We start from the raw sequence: 21,231 nt of genomic DNA, 5'->3' as shown, positions 1-21,231 counted from the left end.
TAGGCACTGGAAATTCTATTATGCTATTATTGTATCGGAAACAACAAAATACTCGTGTGGCTTGCCGACTGCAACACCCACGTTGTGCTGACTTTGTGTCCAATAATTCGATTTTGCCACTTTTTACCGAGAGGAGACCAGCGATCCATAGAGCGACCAGGCCACCCTTTGATAGCACTTTGCGTGCATTAGATCCAAAGTGGCTGGTTGCAAACTTTATTATTGTAGCTGAGTACCCGTACCCTTACCCATACCCATACCTATGCCCAGGCATAGCATTCACGCACTTAAATGGAATATGCATTCGAACACACATCTGTACATTCATTCAGACCAATTTGCACTACTGCCTTTATAAAGTACTCGCTCATTTCGAACGCTATCAAAACTAGACACAGCACACCACAGCACAGTATAAATAAGAATGAGTATAAAACAACACAAGCTGAGGACAGTCAGACAGCTTCACACCGTCAAATAAGATGGTTTTTTATTTCTCGTTTTCAGAAGCCTTAAGCACTGCGTTTGCGACTTGATGAATCTGTTTAGGGGGTTGATTTGGGTTAAAATAGGCATATCAAGACTTTTTCTTCACTTGCAAAGCACGCAAGTGGAGCCCCCTAGCAGGAGTGCTCAAAACTGGAATAAAGATGTCGTCACTTTGCAAAATTGGATATTACCACGTTCTGACACGGCTATAACGCCAGTTCCGAGCACACACATGCATATTTCATATCGCCAATAGGCAGAATCCAAGAAAACAAGCCACTTTTCACAAGCTCCCGGGTAAATGTGTTTATGTGCCTTTTGCTCTGCAGAACTGTCATCAAGAGAACGACAAGGCAAATACCCCGAAACCAAATGTCCTCTTCTCCCAACTTCGTTTTGGAGTTGGGTGGTGAGCTCGAGTTCTGTGGCGTGTTACCATTCCAGTTGCTCAATGTAGGCTCCCTTGTTCCTCGATTAATTGTGAAATTACTAGTGGCAAATACAGCTTAACATTTTAAGACACTGCTAGGGATCTGCCTTCATATATGGTTTAAGCTGCGTGGATAGGAAGGAGGTTACTCCAATAACAGTGGTTTGAGCAAAGAAATGATTTTGATTTTGCTTCTTTACTTTATTTTTCACAAGAGTCCGCGGAGGATTGCGATTACTAATAGCAAGTGAGCCAAATTAATCCAATAACATATATTGGCATTTTGAGGTAGTTGCGGTTTAGAGATCTCAGTCGAAAGATCATCTAGATGATCCATTGCGGCTATAGATACACTTGAACAGTTCCGGCTAATGGAAGCCACGAGACTGATCGACTCCGAGTTAGAAACTGATGTATCATCGCGGAAAACAACGTATTTAGATTGATTAGAATTCGGTTCGAGGACCCGACTTCGTGGCTCCGGCAAGTTACCCTCCGAACGTACTCTCCACAGCTGTGGTTCCGAACTGTCCAACTGCCTTGAGTGGCGCAGGTCATCGAGGGAGCGGGTTCGGCGGTTTGAAACTGGATTTTGCCCATTTTGCAACGTGGCATTCGAAGGTGCATGTGCGTGGAAAATCTCGCAGCTCTCCTGGGTATTTCGCCCTGCTACTAGTATGCCTCTGAATTGATCCATTGACAAAGTCTGAATAGTGCGGATTAGCTCGTTCATTGAAGGGTTCGTTAAATAAACGCCATCGGATTTATTAGCGCTTCCATCCTCACCCGACGGTAATAGAACTTTATCACAAGCTACATATCTGTTGCCACTTTCGTCGGTTTCATCATCGGCGATACGAAGTGTTGGCTCTCCCACATTATCCTCTCGCCTTAATAATCTGTTTTTGGCCACTTTTACAAAAGCACGACAGCCTCTAATAATATTGAGATGCTTATTTGGGACATGTTTATATAATGTTTATTTTGGACTTACAATTGCATCCACATAATACAGGATTTATTTAAGTTACGCCCAAGAGAAACGCTCTAATGAAGGAAATTAAGGGTTGTGTGTGAGTGTTGTAGTTTCGTGGCACTTTACAAACTAATAGACTTTTATTTCTGGGTAAACTATGTTGGTCAAAACATTCCACTTTTCCACAAAAATAAAATGTGAGAAAGATCCCCCGTGGACTGCCTAAAACAACTCCCACCACACGCTATCTCTGAATGACTAAACGGTGACGTTTTTAAACCTATTTAAATGTTGCGTACTAGAGAATTTTCTTAAGAGGTGAAGCCAAAACGTTGTGTTCAGTGTAGCCTATGTTGCCTCCTGTTCCTTTTTGGCCCAGAGGATGGCTGGATGAACTGTCTGCATTTTATAAGCAATATACACACACAAGCATGGCCGCCACGCTGCCGGCTTAAGTGCCTCCCCTCGCACTGTGCGCATTTCCGTTGAAAGTAAATTAAATTTTATTTGCTTTTAAGTGAATTATTTACTTTCTTGTTTGTCGGCGCTTTACAACAGGGCACCAGAACAGCATCTCAACATTTTTCAATATTTCACACTTACAGTGCATTGTAATACATTGGAGTAAATATAGCCACTCTCCGCACAAACCCACTTCTTAAAAATAATTATATCCATTAGAAACTTAACATCCATAGAAAATAGTCTATAGTTATCACCGAAATGAATTATACAATTTTATCACATATTTTCAGAATGGGTACCCTGCCGAAAGCCATAAAAAGCCGAAGCACTGGTTGAATAATAAAGGTATACGATACTCCTCAAAAGTGATTTTAAAATTATAAAACGGAAATAAAAATCCTCACTGAAGTCGGGTTTCGTTAACAGCGGGCTGTTACACTCTTTTCAACGAGTTCGTTGTCGACGAAACCTGCATGCTGTGTGGAAAATCAACGCTACGATATCTACGTAAACACTACTCATTGAGTTGTTGGGATATTCATAAAACTTAAGAAGTGTAATGACATTTTTACTGGTAACTTAAAACATTACTTACCAGACTTTAAATGAAGTAGGAGACGCTTACTCGCACAACGATCAGCTGCTCTGATAACTTGCTGTGGTCCAGTGGAATATGTACCCTCGGCAACAGTGGTTTCAACGATTTTATCCATGTTTCTCAGGACTGGAGCTGCACCGTGGAATGTGAAAAGTTTAACCGCCTCGAACCGAGAAGTATCTGAAATTGGGGTTTAGGGAGTCAGTGATTCATATGTTATTTTAATACAAGGTAATAATAATATGATTTAAACCTAAAAAAAATTATATTTAAAAAATAATAAAGAACTAAACGGAGAAAAAAATCTATTTAAAATGAATTTTCTTGAAATTTGCCTTTTTCATACGTAAATAAGGTTAATCAATTTACATCTAGCCTGTAAGAACTATAAAATATGATATTAAAAAATAAAACAAATTAAGTATTAATTAAAGGCTTAGACAAAAAGATACGACGATGGAAAGTGTCCCGAAATATTCAGCTTAAAACTTAATGAAAAAGAGTCAGTTTTATGCTGCTATTCTAAATACGGAAAGTTGTAAAAAAACAACCTAAGAATTCAAAACTAATTTAATTAAAAGAGATTTATGATTTCTTTTCCCTCTGTTTTGTAGAAAATGTCCCAATGCGTCCAGGATCCAAAAGTAAGCCGGCCGTAGTCCGAGGTAAATGTCAATATAATTAGCAAGTGAACGCTGTAGTCGAATTCCTCGACTATTAGGTACCCGATACTCCACTGACCAACTCCAAAATAAATATAAATAAATATAAAGTACAGGCAAAGAAACATCGATGTCTCGTTTGTATTTACTGATGCACCCCGATGTAGTACAATTGAGGCGCGCGAGAATCCCTAAAATCTAAATGCTTAGTCCCAACATTCAAGTGATTCGAATTGACAATACATTTTAGGTGCCGTTTGAATTCTAATAATAAAAGTGTATGAGCAAAAGTTTTGGGCAGTTTTAGGGCGTGACACTGCTAGGGAAGCTAAGAAAGTTAAATCTTAGATCGCAGTTTTCTAGCTCCGAGATTACAGAGTTCACACGGACAGACGGACGAAGCTAGATCCACTCGTCTAGTGATGCTAATATACTTTATAGGGTCGGAAACTTCTCCTTCACTGTGTTGAACTGTGTAGCCTCTGCGAGGGTGTAGCAACAACATTTGTGACTGGTATTAGGTAGCATCTAAAAAAGTAGTAGTTCCATCCATCCAACCTCAATTCTAACAGACAGGTCTGGTAATATCCGACTCGTATAATCTACAGATTGCTAGCTTTTTCCATTTCGTAAATAATAAAATCGCTTACAGAGTTTTGTACTCTATATATTATTGGTAATTTATTTAATTTTCATTTACATTAGTTGGAGACCGAACGATTTATGTAATTATTCATAGGCTTATAAGGTTTAAATTTCGGCTTTAATGACGTGGGGATCATTTTGTTGGCTGACAGTCGATTATAAAAGAAAAGGCCATCGTAAAATCTATTTTAAAATGTTTAAGGTATTAATACATTTGTTTTTACCGACTTAAGTGTTTTAAGGTAGCCGTTAACAATGTTGTTGTTCGCTATTACTCTATTTAAATCGTCTGGATATTTGCACTAAATTTTGATCAAGAACAAAGTATTACGTATAAGAGTGTAGTTCTATATATTAAGCTAGGCATATACTGATTTCCTAGTACACACGGCTTGGTTTTAAAACTAAAGAAGCAATGCTATATTTTGGATGATTCTCAAACCCACTTGTCCTTCAAAATCACAAATTTTGAGGAAACAATACAGCATTTAATGCTTAAAAAAATGTCTTAAGATTGACGTAAAATAAACTGCAATTTAGCATAATTAATCATTCTCCGACTAGTTTGTTACTTCTTTGGTATTTTAAAGATTCCACATCCTAACGTTCTTGTTGAAATATGGATTAGCGAAGTTAGTGTACGTAGTGTAAACCTAATTTTTGATTAAAGTTTGTTCTGTTTATTTGGATATAAAGTGGTTTTTAATCAGTTTTTATCTTTTGGGTATTTGCACTAATTTTTTATGAAGAACCAAGTTATAAAAGGTTCCAAAACTAAAGAAGAGATGCGATATTTGGATGTCTGCACTTGTGTATGACTCGTACTTTTTTGTTCTTTAAAATTAAAAACTTCGGTGGAATCAAAAAGGATTCAATAAAAGAAATGTTAGCTTTGCGCACAAATCAAAGTCAATTTTAAATGACTTTTCATTTTTCGATTATATTGTTTATTCCTTTGATATTTCATTGATTTGTTATGGAAACTGCCTTGATGAAATATGGATAAGCAAAGTTCAAGTGTATTTCTGTACGTGTAAACCTAGTTATGTATTTCAAGTGTGTTCTGTATATTTAAGTATTACATTTTTTGTCTTTTATATCGTTTGTAGTCAGAATAATAAGTTAATAATGAGTAAGTACATGTACTATGATCTCAGAGATAGTACTTGGAGATGCCGTGAATTGTTTTAACATAAATGAAAGAAGATCTTGTTTTTCATTATGTGCATCCATTCTCTGGTCGGCACTAAGTTGTGCCAGTTGTGTCTTAGATAATTCATTGGTTATAGTCTTTCAACATTTAAAAACTACAAATTAAAAGTAAGTGTTCACCTTCGATGTTGCCCATGTTTAGACTCTAGAGAATATAAGTTAACCCAAGTTTGACATAAGGTGTCTTAAATATTCATACTTTGCAAACGGCGTAATTGTCCTATGCGACTAATCCTTTTGCTACTCTTTGAATTGCTGACATACAGTAGTATGTGGTACTTGGTTAATAAGTTTATCATCCTGCTGTATGATTCTGATAACATTTCCTCTCCCCGCTTTGGTCTACGACATCATAGTGGTACGGGTCTTAACGCATCTTCTTATCACTGTTTTAACGGGTTACAATACAGCCCGGTGTTTTTATAAGCATCTAATTATGAATGTTTGCAGGACTACATTTTTGCCCGGAAGAAAGAGAAATACTTTCCAAAAGTTTTGCACCTTGAGCAACCTTTTGCTTTGTATACTTCTAATTCATTAAATTGTAAGTCAAGCTGGCAAGAACAATATACACTTAAAACTGTGATATTTCTTTTTCCTTGTCGCAAACAGTTTTCAATCATATATTTTGAAACAATGTGTATACGAATCGTTAGGCATATAACTTAGTATGTGAAGAATCTAGATCTAAGCCATTCCATAACAAGAGTAGATTACTCGTTTAATGATTAGTTGTAAATATTTATCTTCCCCAAAATAATTCAAAAAAAAATTCTCATAGCTTTTTTCTTAATCAAGTATTTCAATAAGTATAGACTTTTATTAGCTGGGTCTTGAATATACCGACCATCTAACCTACATATTTATGATTTCAGTTTAAAATATTTTCCAGTATATTTTTGTTCTCAGGTTTTCTGTACTTTGTTCTTTTATAGCAATTATAGTTAGTTGACTGAAATTAATCTATTTATGCTTGCATCATAGAGCCTATTGTTTCGCATAGCAATTAAAAATGATATCTGAGGAATCCCAATGTTTTACCCACCTTGTCATACGTATTAATATATATTGTAAAATTTCTTATTTGAAAATCTAATGGAGACAAGCATTGAGCATGTCATTAAAAATTTTTGTTTTCCTATATAGTCATTGATTATTATCTGCTGCTGCTTATCATAGAATATTTAAGAATGGATAAAATGCAGCTATGCTGGAAGTACTAGTAAAATTTAGTATCACAGTATTTTATATAAGATCAACTTTTGTTTATCCATCATATGCGGTATTTTTTGCAAATATTACTTAGGTCAATTATATCGTCAGATTAGAACGGTATACATTATTATCTAATCAAGTAATGGAGAAAATCTCACAAGTTCTGTTTTCCTTTTACGATAACGGCGAAAAAAAAACTATAAGGAAACATAATTTAGAATTTTTTTCTTATCGACAAAACTTAAAAATACTAATGATATTGGAAATAATAGACAACGTTAACTAAGATTATGCATTTCAATGTGTAAGGCCCTGTGCTTTTAGTTTTATATTCGTATGTGCTAATCTTGCTTTTAAATTGGCAGAGCTTATTTTGTGCAGAAATTAGAGAAAATTAATCCTAATCAGCCCTTGAGAAAAATATATTTGTAAATATTAAAACAAATGGCAAGTTTCAGATTACATTTTCAATGAAGGTCACAACCACATAGATTGGTTGCAAAGAGGAATTTCAACAAACAGGAAATATTCGACAAAATAAACAAAATAAATTAGGAAATAAAATAAAAAAAATGTTCTATTCTAATTCGTATTAACGTTAACTACATTTTTAGTCTTTGTTATTCAACAATTTAGCATAGAAGAGATAGCCAAATTCACGAAAAATGGGAAAAAAATTAACTAAGTTTTAAAATAAATTAAATTAAAAAGTAATGCTTTAAGTTGCTGCACTAAATAAGCTATTTTATGCTAATAAAAAAGAAAATCGTAAACTTTTTTGGTGCTAAGTCGATTCAGTAAGATTACAACTGGGTCCACGAAATAAGCTGTTCTTCTCTAACGCTTGCAGTCCTTTTCTTTTTCGTGATTTATGCAACTTCGACGTAATACTTATTTTACATGAGTGAATTTTAGAAGGTCCTTTATAAATCGAACCATTTCCATGTACAATTCAAAAGAAAAGCCAAATCGACTCATATTGAATTCGAAAACTTCAGGTCACGAGGGAAGAGCAATTTAGCATGTTTGTTGGCCATTTACAACTGCCATTTTTAATTGAACGAACAACCAGAAATAAGACAACTGGAAGAAATCAGGAAGAAGTTAGAAATAGAGAAATCATTATGATGTACAAATGACCACAACTAATACAATGCATGTTCACATTATAGAAAATGGCATTACAAGCTTCATTATTAGACTTAGGTAGTTAAAGTGTCTTTATCATGCTATTAAATTTGTAGCTAATCTATTTATAACCGTTTTTTATTTGCATGTTATTTATTTAAACTAATATTGTAATTTAAAAAAATCTACATAATTGATAAAACGTTTTGTATTTAAAGTTTTTCAACCAAGAACACAGTTTTATTCATTGAAAGTCGATGAAAGCTTAGGTGTATATACGATCTGAAGAAAAATACTTGGAAATAATAAGGGTTCGCCTAAAGTTTACGTTATGCTTATATTAAGCGTGAGTTTATTATAATTATTATGTCGTTGCAAATAACATTACTTAACAAAATACATTGCTTAATCGATAACAGAACCAATTCTAGATTTCTGTTTGGGCTATTGTTATTTATAGATTTTACTTGTTCGTTTTTTGTATTTATACCCTTGCAGATGGTAGAACTTGTTGTGATTCCTTTGCAGGAAAGACGGACTGACAAAAGGAAAGCTTCCAAAATAATAAATTTTTTTATAATGTTTTGGAATTTTGAGTTAATTTTGATCAACTTAGAATACTTTATCAAAATATGACAAAGTAAATTGAAAGGAAAATTAATTATAATAATTAGGAACAATGTTAGAGCTTCGTTGATGTTGATCATTTTTTTTTGTCCGCTGGGATATACTTTTTTTTAATGTTTCCAAATTCTTCTAGCATTGACTATTTTTTACCCGTTACTCGTAGATTAAAAGGGTATACTAGATTCGCCAGAAAGTATGCAACAGGTAAAAGGAAACTTCTCCAAGCCCATAAAGTATAAATATAGCCCAGTCGATCTAGCCATGTCCGTCAGTCTCTCCGTCCGTCCGTATAAACGCTGAGATCTCAAAAACTATAAAAGCTAGAATACTCAGACTGGGGATGCAGATTTCTGGGCTTCCTACGCAGCGCAAGTTTGTATTGGCGGGGTACCACGCCCAATCAAATGTATTTGTTTCATTAAAACCTTTCGAATGATCTAAAAAAAATGTTTGCCCCGCCCGCTATAACGCTCCCAAAACATAACATATACCGAAATATCCGGTAGATGGCGCTTTACAAAATTCCTTTGCTGTTTATCTATCTCCATTTTCATTTTGCTCCCTCAAGCTGAGTAACGGGTATCTGATAGTCGAGGCACCCGACTATAGCGTTTTTCGTTGTTTAAAACTGCAAGGGTATATAAACTTCGGCCTGCCGAAGTTGACTTCCTTTCTTGTTATTAACTGTCTTGTAACAATATTTTTCCCCATATTTTTCTTAAACATGGACACAGAGAAAACTTAAACAACCCAACTCACTTGAAAATTAGAACATTGTGGTTGAGGCGATATCTTTTTATCTTAAGTCAAATAACAAAACGAGTGGTAAACTTAGACGAGAAAAAAATTGCTTTAGCCAATTTAAAAATTAATTGATTCAAAAAAAAACGCCATAATACTCCTTTACTCAGTTCCAGCATAAAAACTACATTCTATTCTATAAATATTCTAGAGCCGTTTTTCATATTTCGAGCATAAGCATCTTTGTGCTTGCTGTTGCAATGGGTACGCAAGGTTGGCAGGTTCTCAATCATATGAATATGAACTTCATATCGATGTTTTTGCACCCAACTTAATTTGCATTCTACATAAGAACTTGTCATAAAATCTATATCATCTAATTCTATTAATTGCTTGCCGTTACTGTTGTCTTTTATTAAATTATATAATAGCGCTGAGTGCAGTCATTCGGCAAGACCGAACTCGTCTTGTTCAATGGGTTTCTTCAGCCAGCTACCAAGGTCTTCTCGCTTGAATGCAGAAAACAACTCTAGCTTTGCCGTCTAAAACAAGAATATTAGAAATAATTTGACGCACACATTAGGCACTAGGTAATTAGTCACTTACCTGATAGTCCTTTACGTTAGCTTTGGTTTGTCCATAGTCTGTGGTTACTTTGCGGACTGAAATACCTGGTAGGTTTGTCATTAAGAATCCATATTTTACAAAAAACGCTTGCTTCGTGATGCGCGACACTTGACCACCAATGGTTCGACCAGTGAGCGAGTTCACCACCTCCAGCTCGGTATCTCCAATGGTCCAATTAATACCAAAGTTTGGAGCCTTGGCCTGGTTTCGCGGTTCGGCCGAGGTGACCAAGGCGAGGCGCGGCTTATTCAAATGGTAGGGGGGTGGCAGACCTTGAATGGACTTCTCGATTCGGCCGCACACCGCGCGGTACATGTGCTCTGGGTGCAACAAGCTGCCCAGCACAATCGAATGCAGGTACACTGGTTCAATTATGGAAGACAATAGGGAGCCTTGTATACCCACGATGTTCCAACGGGCAATTTTGTCCGAGCACGACATTGTAAGCAGGCGTTGGCCCTGCAATAATTTGTACAAATGCCATTAAATGTTTTGAAAAAGGTAATTGAATCCCCACGATCTTACCTGCAGTACGCCATCCCACGTTTGTATGCCATCACTGCTTTTCACTGGAATTGTCCCTTCACCGGACTCGATTTTGGTACGCAATTGGCCGCGAGCTTTTCTGTTGATTGATGATTATTTCATGTATGATTCGTTGTCGGCATTGTAAAAATGAATATGAAAAATATAATTATTAGCTTGCTTAGGAATAATTTCAAAACATGCCAAGTCATACTGGGGAACAAAACATAGTATGAATTACTTCAGTTTGGTGGCGTTATTTGAATGGTATTGTCAATCTTCACATTTGTAAAAATTCCTCATTCATTTTTAAATTCAATTTCTTGAGTCATTAAGAACTTTGAATCAAGATTGGTTTGTAAGCGATTGAACAAAGGGAAAATAAGTTATCTTTGTCAACAAAATTAATGTACCTATTCGGTTAAATCGTTCTTTCACTTTCACGACCATTTACGAAAACGGTGAGTACATGACATATCGTATATGGCAAGATACAGACACAGAAATCTTATGGCTATCTTTTTTTGTTGAATTCTGATAATGCCAATTATAAATACATTTTTAAGGACCAAGTCTCCCTATCTGCGATACACACAATCTACACAGTTTTTGGACAGACAAATAGACGGACAACATGGGCAAATGCCAAAGAAAACCTCTGAAAAAAAACCAAACTAGAAAACAACTTAAAAATACCTGAATTTGTTTTATACATTCATGCTGAGCCTCAGATTGATAATTCCACATATTCAATACACACAGTTTCGTGCTTCATATTCTCACAAATTATTTTGTAAAAGTGCGACAAATTTAATGTAGAATGATTTAATAAAAATATTGAATTGTATTCATCTAGTTTTTTGTATACAAATATTAAATAAATAAGTCGCATTTTTCACAAACAACACTTGTGGTTCTTCTATATCCAAGCACGCAGCTGTACATACATATGTGTTTTTATTAAGGCATATACATTTTTTTTAGGATTCTTAATGCATTTCCCGCTCATATAAGCAGATTTTTGTGATTATTAGTAACGTACAAACATCAATATTTATGACTCTAATTGAATAATACAATTTTGAAGTGTATATAAGTATAGGAAGTATTTATTTGTAATTTAAATAATATCAAATAGTTATAGAATGTCTTTTGTACCAACCTATTTGGATGTTTATCAACACCAGTGTCGTTTTCGTGAGGACTAAATATCCGTGCATCCCCACAAGGTGCTGTATTTATATACAAATGGAAATGTACCCCGGATTTTAGTTTATAAGGGTATTGCCCATCAGTATTCCTCACGAAAATCGACTGATATGCTGTGGCTAAATTTAGGAGAAAATTGAATAAGAGTAATCAAATATAAATTAAAGTAAAACGAAGTAGATTTATGTTTAAATTTCTTTCTTTTCACCAATACACACTGGTATGCATGAAAAGAAGTCCAGTAAAACAATGCGGAACAGGTTTTAGTATGCAATAAAAGCTGGGAAAGCACAAAGCCAATTTCAATGTACTATGCAACCGATACCTATTGTATCGTATTTTGGAACAGAGTGTGTTTTAATTAAGAACACTAATATAAACGTGACCCAGCAACGCCGACATATTCACACATTCACTAAAAACTGGGTAGTTGTTTTTTTAGTACATTTAAAAAATGTAAATTTTGAAAATATGTCGAATGCGTCAGGGAAGCAGGCTTTTAACCCAAATCATACCACAGCCACTTAACAATGGAGTGAACATAAACAGAGTAACTTTAAAAGCTACCTGTGATACTAAACATTTCGATTTTAGTTGACTTAAAGTAAGTGTACTCAAATGTTAGTAAGGGGGTTAGTAACAAGGTAATTACCATTAAAAGTAAAGAAAATGACATTATTTCAATGTTCGTGCTCGAAATTGTAAAATAAAGTTTACAACTAGTTTATTTTTAAGATGTTCACCCTTTAAATTTGTTTCAAAACGATCTGACTAGAAAAATATAATTTGGCTTTTGGGGCCATTTTAATAAGTACCTAAGAACTATAATTAGAAAAACAAAAAATCGTAGTGCCCGTATATGCTCGTAGAGCGCACAAAGAGAAACTTTAGCCCGTACGTATAACTAACTATTTTACCTGACAAAGCGTACAATTAAATATGTAAACATTCCACAACTAAATTATGCATTATACTTAAGTTTAACTTGTATATTATTAGCATAGGCATTATCATTTATATTAGCATAGGCATAAATCAACTATACCCTGATTGCACTGCAGATCCAGCTGTGCATACAAGAACTTGAGAAGACAACGCCTAGAGACTATTTCAGCGTGAGAATCGTTTAAGACAGCTCCATTCACGCTCATGTGCTCGCCGCTGACACACTTTGTGCCCGTTGAAACTGAAATAACCTGGTCAAGTATGGGAGTGGTATTAAATTGATTCACAAAAGGCCAACTCGATTACCGACTTACTTTGGCTTCACAAAAATTCATGTTTTCAGTCATAACAATTCCCGCTAATACCTTTCGACGCGAGTAAGCCTCTTGACCTTTGATTACTTCCATGAATTTCTCCAAAACAAGTCGTCCAATTGTGTCTGCATGTATCTGCGGCAGCTCCATGGACGACGACTTGTCGTCGATTGGAAGGGGTACGTTCTTTTGTGGAACCACCATTGGACTGTAGGAAATGTTACACAACGATGCGAGCGCAGCCTTTGCTGCCGCATTCTTCGCCAACTTTTTGGAAGGACCTTGAGAAAAATATGTAAACGCATTAGGTATTGGATATTTACAAGAGAACTGCGTCCACAAACCTGTTCCGTCAAACTTTTTCTCGTTAATTGTAACCGTCATTTTGAAGCGACAATTGTTCTGAGCACCGTCGATATTAATGCATTCGAAATTAACGTCATTAAATAATTCGTAGAGCAACATCACGGGACCTTTATCTGGAACCTTCTTTTGACCATCAACAGTAATAGCACTCTTGCTGACATCTAGCAATACAAGAAAAAATTAGTAAAGATAGTTGATTGCTCGCTATTTGAAAACTATATCTTATGTATCTAAGCTTATTTCACACGCAATAGTGTTCTCCAACCGTATTAGAAGAATGCAAGGTAAAACGTAAACAAGGATTACAAATGACTTATAAAGATAGTTAAATGTAGGTACGGCGTGTGTTTTAATTGTTTGCTTTATTATGCACAAATACAAATGTGATAAAACAATTTTAAGCGTTAGGACAGTTTTACTGAACGGAAAAGTTTGAATAAAAAAGGCTTGTACAAAAATGATTAAAATAAACGAGCGAGTATTAACCATTTACACTGAGCCTTTTAAATGGCTGCTTTTAGTACCATTCACGGAAAGGTGGATCACTTAAAAAGCATTCGTATCAGCCAAAATAAGCTTCAGTCTAAGTATGCTACAGAATATTCTAACAAAATAACACAAACAGGACCCAATGAAGATTGTAACATACATATTTTTATCTATTATTGATTGCAACTTATTCTTTGAGGACATCTTTAAATACATAATTCGGCGTTGATTAATAAAATACTAGTTCAGTCTAGAATTAAAACTTCATATAGTTCCTTATTAGAAGAAGGTGGTAGACACGTACGATTTATTTTAGTTTATGTACGAAATGCACCGCATACTGATTTCAAAATGACAATTCTAAGTATCTAAAATAATTGTTAATAGCTTTTCGATTTTTAAAAGAGGTATTATATTGAAGCACAGATGCCCCACTTCATTAAAAAATGTTCCCAAAATCTAGCTAGGCGCGAACTTGTATGGTAAACCAATAAGTACAAGAGACATACACATATATACCTGACCTTCAAGTGCATAGGGACCCACACTCATAAAATTTCCAAATAAATTATATTAAATAATAAATTAAAATATTCAACAAAAAAGGAAAAAAAACACTAATACTTGCTCTGACTCATGCAAAACATTTGAAGACGCAACGTGGGTTGTTCAAGCGAGGTAAGGTTGGATTTCTTTTCAGTCAACATCAACGTCTTAATGATCTCGACCAATTGTTCGTTGGACAAATTTTCAATACCATTTTCTAGATGTTCATCGCTGGTAAAGTCCAAGTTGCCCGATGGCTTCAATGGCGACAAAACAGCTCCGTCCTTGAATTGGATAAAGCTGCGCAGAGCTGTGGCTGCTGCCTCGATACGTGCAACTTTTTTGCTGCGACCCTGGCCCAAGTATTTTTGTCCATCAACCTGTGAATTAAAGTCAGAACTTCAATATCTTATCAAAACGCCAATTATTATTATCTAAATATGTGTGTCATAAATATGTATTAATTAGTTATATACAAGTTTTAGGGCAATAGACGAAATGCAAATGTCCAACCATCCTTATGGTTGTTTATTAAATGTACTAGTGGCTTTAGTATGCCAGTGTAACCTGTATTTTTATAGCTATTTATATTCATATTTATTCACATGGATTTTGTGACCTCCTGTGGAAGGCCTATTTTAGTTTATTCGCACGACAATCGTGTTTTTTCTGGAACGACAATAACCATATCATACATAAAACCTAGTTCCCATTGATTACTATGGTCACTGTAGTGATTAAGTGATTGATTTGAATAAAAAACATACAAGGGAGCTACAATCTACATATATGTATGATGGCAGTACACTTCTAAATTTGCATCGCGCCAACCGCAAGATAGACTAAACCCGAGTTAATGGACTATCAGAAAATGGCGTGCGACACGCCACCTTTTTCGAGGGTATGTGTTCCCATGGAGCTATTCTAAGATTGATTTGGTCGAATATATCTTACCTCAACGGATATCGTAAATAAAGGTGCGTGCACCGGACCAGTCTGTGACTCCAATTTGTAAATCAGTCCATGTCTTAACTCATTCAGCATTGCCACCGTGTTTTTCGGCTGCGGAATGCGCTCCTTGCAGGTTTTCTTCTTTGGTGACACTGCAAAGAGTTGAGGTTTGGGATCAATGCTGCTTCCTAATGACGCATCTAGGTGGCTAGACTTACCAGCATATTTTGGCATCTCATAACGCCGTTTTTGCGGTGCTTTCCGGTTATATCCATTCATGTTGATATCAGATGGTGCACTCACCGGCTATGAACATTTGTATATTAATAGTAAATTTAATGGTTTTTAGGCATTTGTTTTTTTTTAACACTGTACAAGTACAACGAAAAGCATTCAAACTTCCTTTCAAGGACCCGCTTTGTATGTATGCATGTAATATTCGAGTTCTCAAGTGCTCTTAATCTTTTCTGCATTGTCTGATGGTTTTTGGAATCTATTACCCGAATTCATCACTAATCGTAGTAGTACATACATACACACAACTTAGTTTAATTAATATTACGCACAACAACATCGATACCATATAGACAGTTATAACAAGACGTTTGTAATACAATAGCACAACAACATGTTTAGTCAAAAAAAATTGCTCACAAATTGTTGGTCGATTAATAAATTAGTAAATGGTAGGTTTATTTAAGCACATCAAATTATACAAGAAATTGTATCTCTCGGGCCTACGGTGCGATTTGACCTGTCCAAAAAAAATCTACTTACATTGCAGGGCAATGATGGAAACATAATTCGACGTTTGACAAGGAATCGCGATCTTTTGCCAGCATAACTGGAGGCGGCATAAAAGTGCTGACGTTGATAACAAATCGAGGATCTCGCTATACGCATGGCATGATGGCATGATCTATAGCTGCATGACGACTTGTAGCCAGGTCTATAGGATACTGGATACATGGTTGGTCCGATTCTTTGTGACTACTCTCAAATTAATAAAGCCAAGCAACGAGGAACAACGAACGGTGTGACATTCAAGACCGTGTACAACCTAGCGACTGATATATTTCGAGTTTCCCGGCTAAGCACTGACATTTATCTGACAACGACAAAAGCCAACTGCAGCTAATTTTATAGAAGGAACTGCAATTATGAAAAAAATTTTAAAAAATGTACATACATGTGTAAAAACACATGTTTGTACGTGTGTAGATAATTTGCGCGACTAGCTACGTATTTCGAGGAGCTCGATATTTATATACCCTTTTAAAGGGAAGACACATGCGGCTGTCTGTTTCAATGCAAGGGATTCGTCGTCTGTTTCATTTCGTAGAGCACCTTGGCTTAAAGGCTTTGAAAAGAGTGAGGGTTGGACGAAACGTATGCACTTGCAAGATTTGAGAATGCTCTCGAATCCATTTGGTCTTTCTATTTAACATCTATTGCCTCAACTCTAAGCAACGAGCGTGCGCCTAGAACATATTTTATAAACCGTAAATTATAAATAATTTTTGAAATTATGCTAGAGTCTAGCTGCATCCGGAGGAAGGGACAGCAACCTTGCTATAATGACATTTATCACACGTTTTGAAATGTAACAAAAAGCACGGTTGCATGGCGAAATAGAGATTCTTTGGTGCTGATAAAACCACTTTTGCAGACAGCCAGAAGGCAGATTTAGTCGAATTAATGAAGTCAAAATGTCGGAAAGGCATTACCAACCCAGCGGCAAAAACGAAATTACATTAAAATTTGGATGCCGGTGGAGCGGTTATTGCTGCAGCAGCTGCAGCACAAACTCAGAGATGCATGAGCTGCATTGGCGTATCAAAATTTGCAGTAATCAACAGCAACATTTTTAAAATAAATATGTTGCGAAAATGTGTGCGTGTACGAATACTTATACTCCGGGATATACGATATACATTTACAGAAAGCCGTTCGAAGAAATTATATTTTTGGTCAAAGTTTGGAGGAATTGACGCCTACAGTCTTGTAGATTATTCATGTGCGCATAGGTGAAGAAAAAGGACAGCTCATAAAATTTCAAATACGAAAATATTTCAATCAGTTTCCAACAGAATGCCAACATGAAAGGATGATCTAATAAAGTATTTTCTGTCTTTAAGTTACAAAAAAAGACTAGTTGTAGTATAAAAAAAAACGCATGCACTAAAGAGGCATCTTTTAACACTAACGTTTAAAACAAATTTGTGTAAGAGACAGGAGTGTATGGTGAATAAGCCCGAAACGAAACAATTGAAACAACCAAAAACTTGTTAGGCTCGATACATCCCTATATTTTTTTGTTTTGACCATTTCGAATTCGTTGCAAACATATTTACATAACACCGCACCTGTGTGTTAAGTGTCATTTCTCGGACAACTGAATGCGAAAATTGTAAATGTCTAATATATTAGGACCAGCTAGCTGTTGGTGCTTATAAATATAAATTTGGGGAAGTGGTTATCTCTATAAAAAAGAACACATTACCAACAATAAAACGCGTGAAATACTTGCTATTCAATGGGTTTTAAAAAATAAAGAAAGACGTACGTATCCACTAAAAGTCATCATGATCATGCCATATGTGGTGAATATTTTGCTATATGTAAGAAATCTGTTTTCATTTTCAAACGCATACTCGTATTTAAAATTTTAAGATATTTACAATTCCGTTTGTTTTAAAAAACATTTAGATATCAATGAGTTCAGTGATTTGTATGTAAATTCTTACTTTTATTTGTGACTCCTCTCAGTGATTCCCTTCGAATTTGAAACTTATTATAGGGCATACAACATATCAAAGTTTTGTTTAACGCTTCAGCTGAGGCCCTTCCCCCTTAAACCGAACGAAGTAATAAACAAGTAATATTTACTAAACACAAGGTGCATGCAGTGCTCGAGTACTCATACAGGTACCATATGTACATAACAAGACATAAAGATATCTATGTTTTAATGACGATTTTCGTCTACTTACGTGCTGGGGAGAATTGTTATTTGCGCTGTTTAACATGACTCTGGAATCGAATTTCGCGGACTTTATATCTTGGTGAAATCTGCTGTGCTATTGTTATGGTGATTCATAGGAGTATGATGATGATAATACCAATATTCAGAAAAGTAACACCAAACCGATATTTAACTGAACTGAAGCGGAAGCTCTGTTGTAAGTAACCAAAAATTCGATGCTAAAGTCTATTGATTATTAATTGAAATCAAAGCTACAAATCTAACTTTCAGTTGAGCGCAAATTTTAAATCGTATTTCTGGTTCTATTTGGAATAGCCGTTTTTCTTTTGTTTTGTTGTTGTCGAATTTGCCAATCTCATAAGGTTCAAAAACGTACATACAAAGGTATAAATACTTAAGAATCGCATTACTGTGGGCAAAAATCAAATCAAGGCTTCCAAAAAGTCAATGCAAATGGATTACCTTCGGGACTGCAACAGAGATAAAGATACACAATCTCGACTTTTCAAATTAGAAAAACTGTTTATATCCGCAGGCATTGGCATGCGTACATTCACATGCATGCAACATTAAACATACATACTTGTATGTTTTAGTTGCACGATTCAATCGATTTTCGTACACTCACGCTCCCGTGAATGGGATCGCATTGGACTGGGGATTGGGGATTGGCGGATTGGCGGATTGGCGGATTGGCAAACTGAGACTGCAGCCATCGACTGGCTGGCCAAGAAGTGCATTACGTGTATACTATGCCAGTACCATATAGTATGCACTATGCACTGCACACCATGCACTGCACTTTGTGGCACATTAGGTAATTGAACGCATTTAGAACCGAGTACGTATTTTCTCTCGGTTGCCGTAGAAAGGCACGCGTTCTGAATGAATCGGAGGGGCAGGCGTCAGAGAACGTAGGATTCCAGATTTCAGATTCCAGATTCCATTCAATAAGCCACTTTTGCAATGCGATGCATAAATGGACGTGAACTTATTGGCTTATAGAGCTCGCTGCAGAGCCCCAGGCCTCGGGAAAGTGAAATGGCCAATGCACCGGGGCAGGGGCGGGGCGGAGGAGCGGGGAAATGAACGCAATTCACTGCAATGCAGCAGCCCCTTCCCTTCCCTTCCCTTCCCTTCCGCTCCCCGTTCTCTTGCCTTCCCTTTGCCTTCCGCTTTGATGTTGGTCGGAATCGAAACGGAATGCCCCACTGGGTTAGTTACGTCGCATGTGCCTTTGCATGTGTGTTGCTTTTGCTGCCTTTGTTGCTCTTGTTGTTCTTGCCTTGTAGCTACGTAATACCCAGGAATTGTCCACTTTCCACTTTCCACTATCCACTTTCGTCCATCACAACGGGTGATGTAGTGGATGTAGCACCACACATCCACCCGTCCGTTAGGGTGCCCACCACGGGCACCTTCCGCGGCGTGATGAGGGGCCCATCAACATATCATCTGCTCCCGTTCGAACACATTCGACGCGCTACCCTGTAACACCTATTGACTTTTGTCTATTTTTCGCCTTTTATTTGCAAATGCCCCTTGCACACACACACACACACACACACGGCTGCACATGTAGCTGCGTGTGTGTGCATGATACTTTGTGTTCTTTTCGGTTTTCTGTTTTCGGTTTTCTGGCTACTGCATACCTTTTGCTTGGGAACGAGCTCTAATTATTGATTTTTACTTCGCTGTATCGGCAGAGTTTCATTTGTTTAGCGATAGCTGCTGCTCTTCTCTGTGCGCTGGCCGCGCTTCCTGCTGCCTCTGTGTTTTGATTGACGGTTTTGTATTCTTTTTGGGGGAATATAGTATATCGGCGGCTCTTACTGCAATTATTTAATTTAGCGGCGAAAAGAGAGCACGCACACACACAGGCGCACGCAGGCGAGCCCTTGCCTCTCACACACACAGCGACATGGCCGGACAAACAAATCAATTCCTGTTTGCCTTATCCTCGGCGCGGTGCAGTGCGGCTCCGCTCCTCTCCCCTGCCGCGGACTCGGTTCGACAGCGTGGCGGTGCAAGTTACAGGCGCGATTCACTGGGTTAAATGTCAGGCTTTGGTTTTAGTCCATTACATTACACTAGAAAAAATAACAATCTTCGTCGGTTAGAGTTCTGTTAGAGGTGACGAAACTTCGATGGCTCCTGCGATGCATCGATGTCCTCCTACCTTGGCAAACATCGATGACGGCCACTTCGGCCCTGCCCATCACTAATGTTAAGGCAGTGTTCGCTAACAGAGATGTTAGGATAAACCGTTTATCCAACATTTGTATCGTTTTATCTTAACTTTATGTTAATAAAGAGAGTTGTTTCCGCCCAGGGCTGCGAAGAATTTATCCATATATCCATGCGCCGATTTTTATCCAAGTATCCAAACTCTGTTATCGGTATCCAGATAACCTAGCGAGTACATGCTCCCAGCTTAACGTGTGCACACACCGAAAGCTCGAGTTTGGTGCGGAACACGGGGTAGCTTATTTTGGCGAATTTTCTTGAAATCTATTCAAATCGTACCGAAACATTTTAAATGTTTGCCAAAAAGGCTTCAGTTAAAAACAATGCAAAGACGCTGGTTATCTTTGAATGGAAGCAATGGGCAAAATGGGCCAAAAGAGCACCAAAATTTAATTTGTATCGGTTAACTTGGCGCCTTAGTAAGTCAGGAACGTATTTTGCCATCTAATAATATATAACTTTCTAAAACACATATAATTTAAACCCAAATGTAAACTTTCCTTTGCATGGGGCTCTGAAAAAGCAATAAATCCTGAAATAATCGAGTGTAGACAGTGGCGTTCATAGGATTGTTGTGTGTCAATTGCTAGTTAATGTACTTTGTTGACCAAGACTACGTGCTCAACACACAGCCACGGCGAAGAAATAGTAATGCAAAATACAAAGCATTTAAAAAACAAGAAAGAAAGTTAACTTCGGCAAGCCGAAGTTTGTATACTTGCAGTTATAAAAAATAATCGATAATTTTATTAAATTCAATTCGAAATTCTTAAAAATATAAAAATTTATATTCCCAATATTATAAGATAATATGTCAAAAAGCCCCAAAGCTATAATT

The 21,231-nt window shown here is 36.5% G+C and overlaps 3 protein-coding genes across 9 annotated transcripts in view; 1 reads left to right on the top strand and 2 right to left on the bottom strand.

The window, feature by feature from the left end:
• Nucleotides 1–1,096: 1,096 nt before the first annotated feature.
• Nucleotides 1,097–2,061, bottom strand: LOC108023299 (uncharacterized). The gene is made up of 2 exons (XM_017092600.3): nt 1,914–2,061; nt 1,097–1,854 (listed from the first exon to the last, which is right to left on the bottom strand). Exons 1-2 carry the CDS (start codon nt 1,925–1,927, stop codon nt 1,128–1,130), a joined length of 741 nt encoding a protein of 246 aa, XP_016948089.3. The 5' UTR covers nt 1,928–2,061; the 3' UTR covers nt 1,097–1,127.
• Nucleotides 2,062–4,271: 2,210 nt separating this feature from the next.
• On the bottom strand, nt 4,272–20,288 carry LOC108023520 (double-stranded RNA-specific editase Adar). Of its 7 annotated transcripts, none has more exons than XM_017093068.3 (13): nt 19,980–20,288; nt 19,799–19,916; nt 18,154–18,337; nt 15,379–15,466; nt 15,164–15,312; nt 14,292–14,589; nt 13,153–13,335; nt 12,809–13,089; nt 12,595–12,745; nt 11,503–11,668; nt 10,341–10,440; nt 9,795–10,274; nt 8,133–9,730 (listed from the first exon to the last, which is right to left on the bottom strand). In XM_017093068.3, the coding sequence occupies exons 3-13, from the start codon at nt 18,187–18,189 to the stop codon at nt 9,632–9,634; spliced, it is 2,031 nt and encodes a 676-aa protein (XP_016948557.1). In that variant the 5' UTR covers nt 18,190–18,337; nt 19,799–19,916; nt 19,980–20,288; the 3' UTR covers nt 8,133–9,631. The 7 variants fall into 7 exon arrangements, with proteins under 7 accessions (XP_043949674.1, XP_016948557.1, XP_050746548.1 ...); XM_050890591.1 differs by having other exon boundaries at nt 18,154–18,193; XM_050890590.1 differs by having other exon boundaries at nt 18,154–18,364; nt 19,799–20,288.
• The window catches only part of LOC108023682 (delta-sarcoglycan), a 34,425-nt gene continuing 30,588 nt past the window's right edge, over nt 17,395–21,231 (top strand). Inside the window, exon 1 of the mRNA XM_050890594.1 lies at nt 17,395–17,722. The gene's annotated coding sequence lies outside the window, so the exon portion shown is untranslated. The remainder of the gene's footprint in view (nt 17,723–21,231) is intronic.

This window comes from Drosophila biarmipes, chromosome X (genome assembly GCF_025231255.1).
Source record: "Drosophila biarmipes strain raj3 chromosome X, RU_DBia_V1.1, whole genome shotgun sequence".
Lineage (NCBI taxonomy): Eukaryota > Metazoa > Arthropoda > Insecta > Diptera > Drosophilidae > Drosophila > Drosophila biarmipes.
This window is presented reverse-complemented; position numbering and strand designations above follow the sequence as displayed.

Excerpts from the sequence above, each read along its gene's own strand:
- LOC108023520 (XM_044093739.2), bottom strand. The coding sequence starts at position 16,129 with ATGTATCCAGTATCCTATAGACCTGGCTACAAGTCGTCATGCAGCTAT. Across the intron at positions 11,669-12,594 it reads GGATCTGCAGTGCAATCAGG|CCACAGCATATCAGTCGATT; the intron begins GTATAGTTGATT and ends TCCTAAATTTAG. Across the intron at positions 9,731-9,794 it reads CTAACGTAAAGGACTATCAG|ACGGCAAAGCTAGAGTTGTT; the intron begins GTAAGTGACTAA and ends TTCTTGTTTTAG.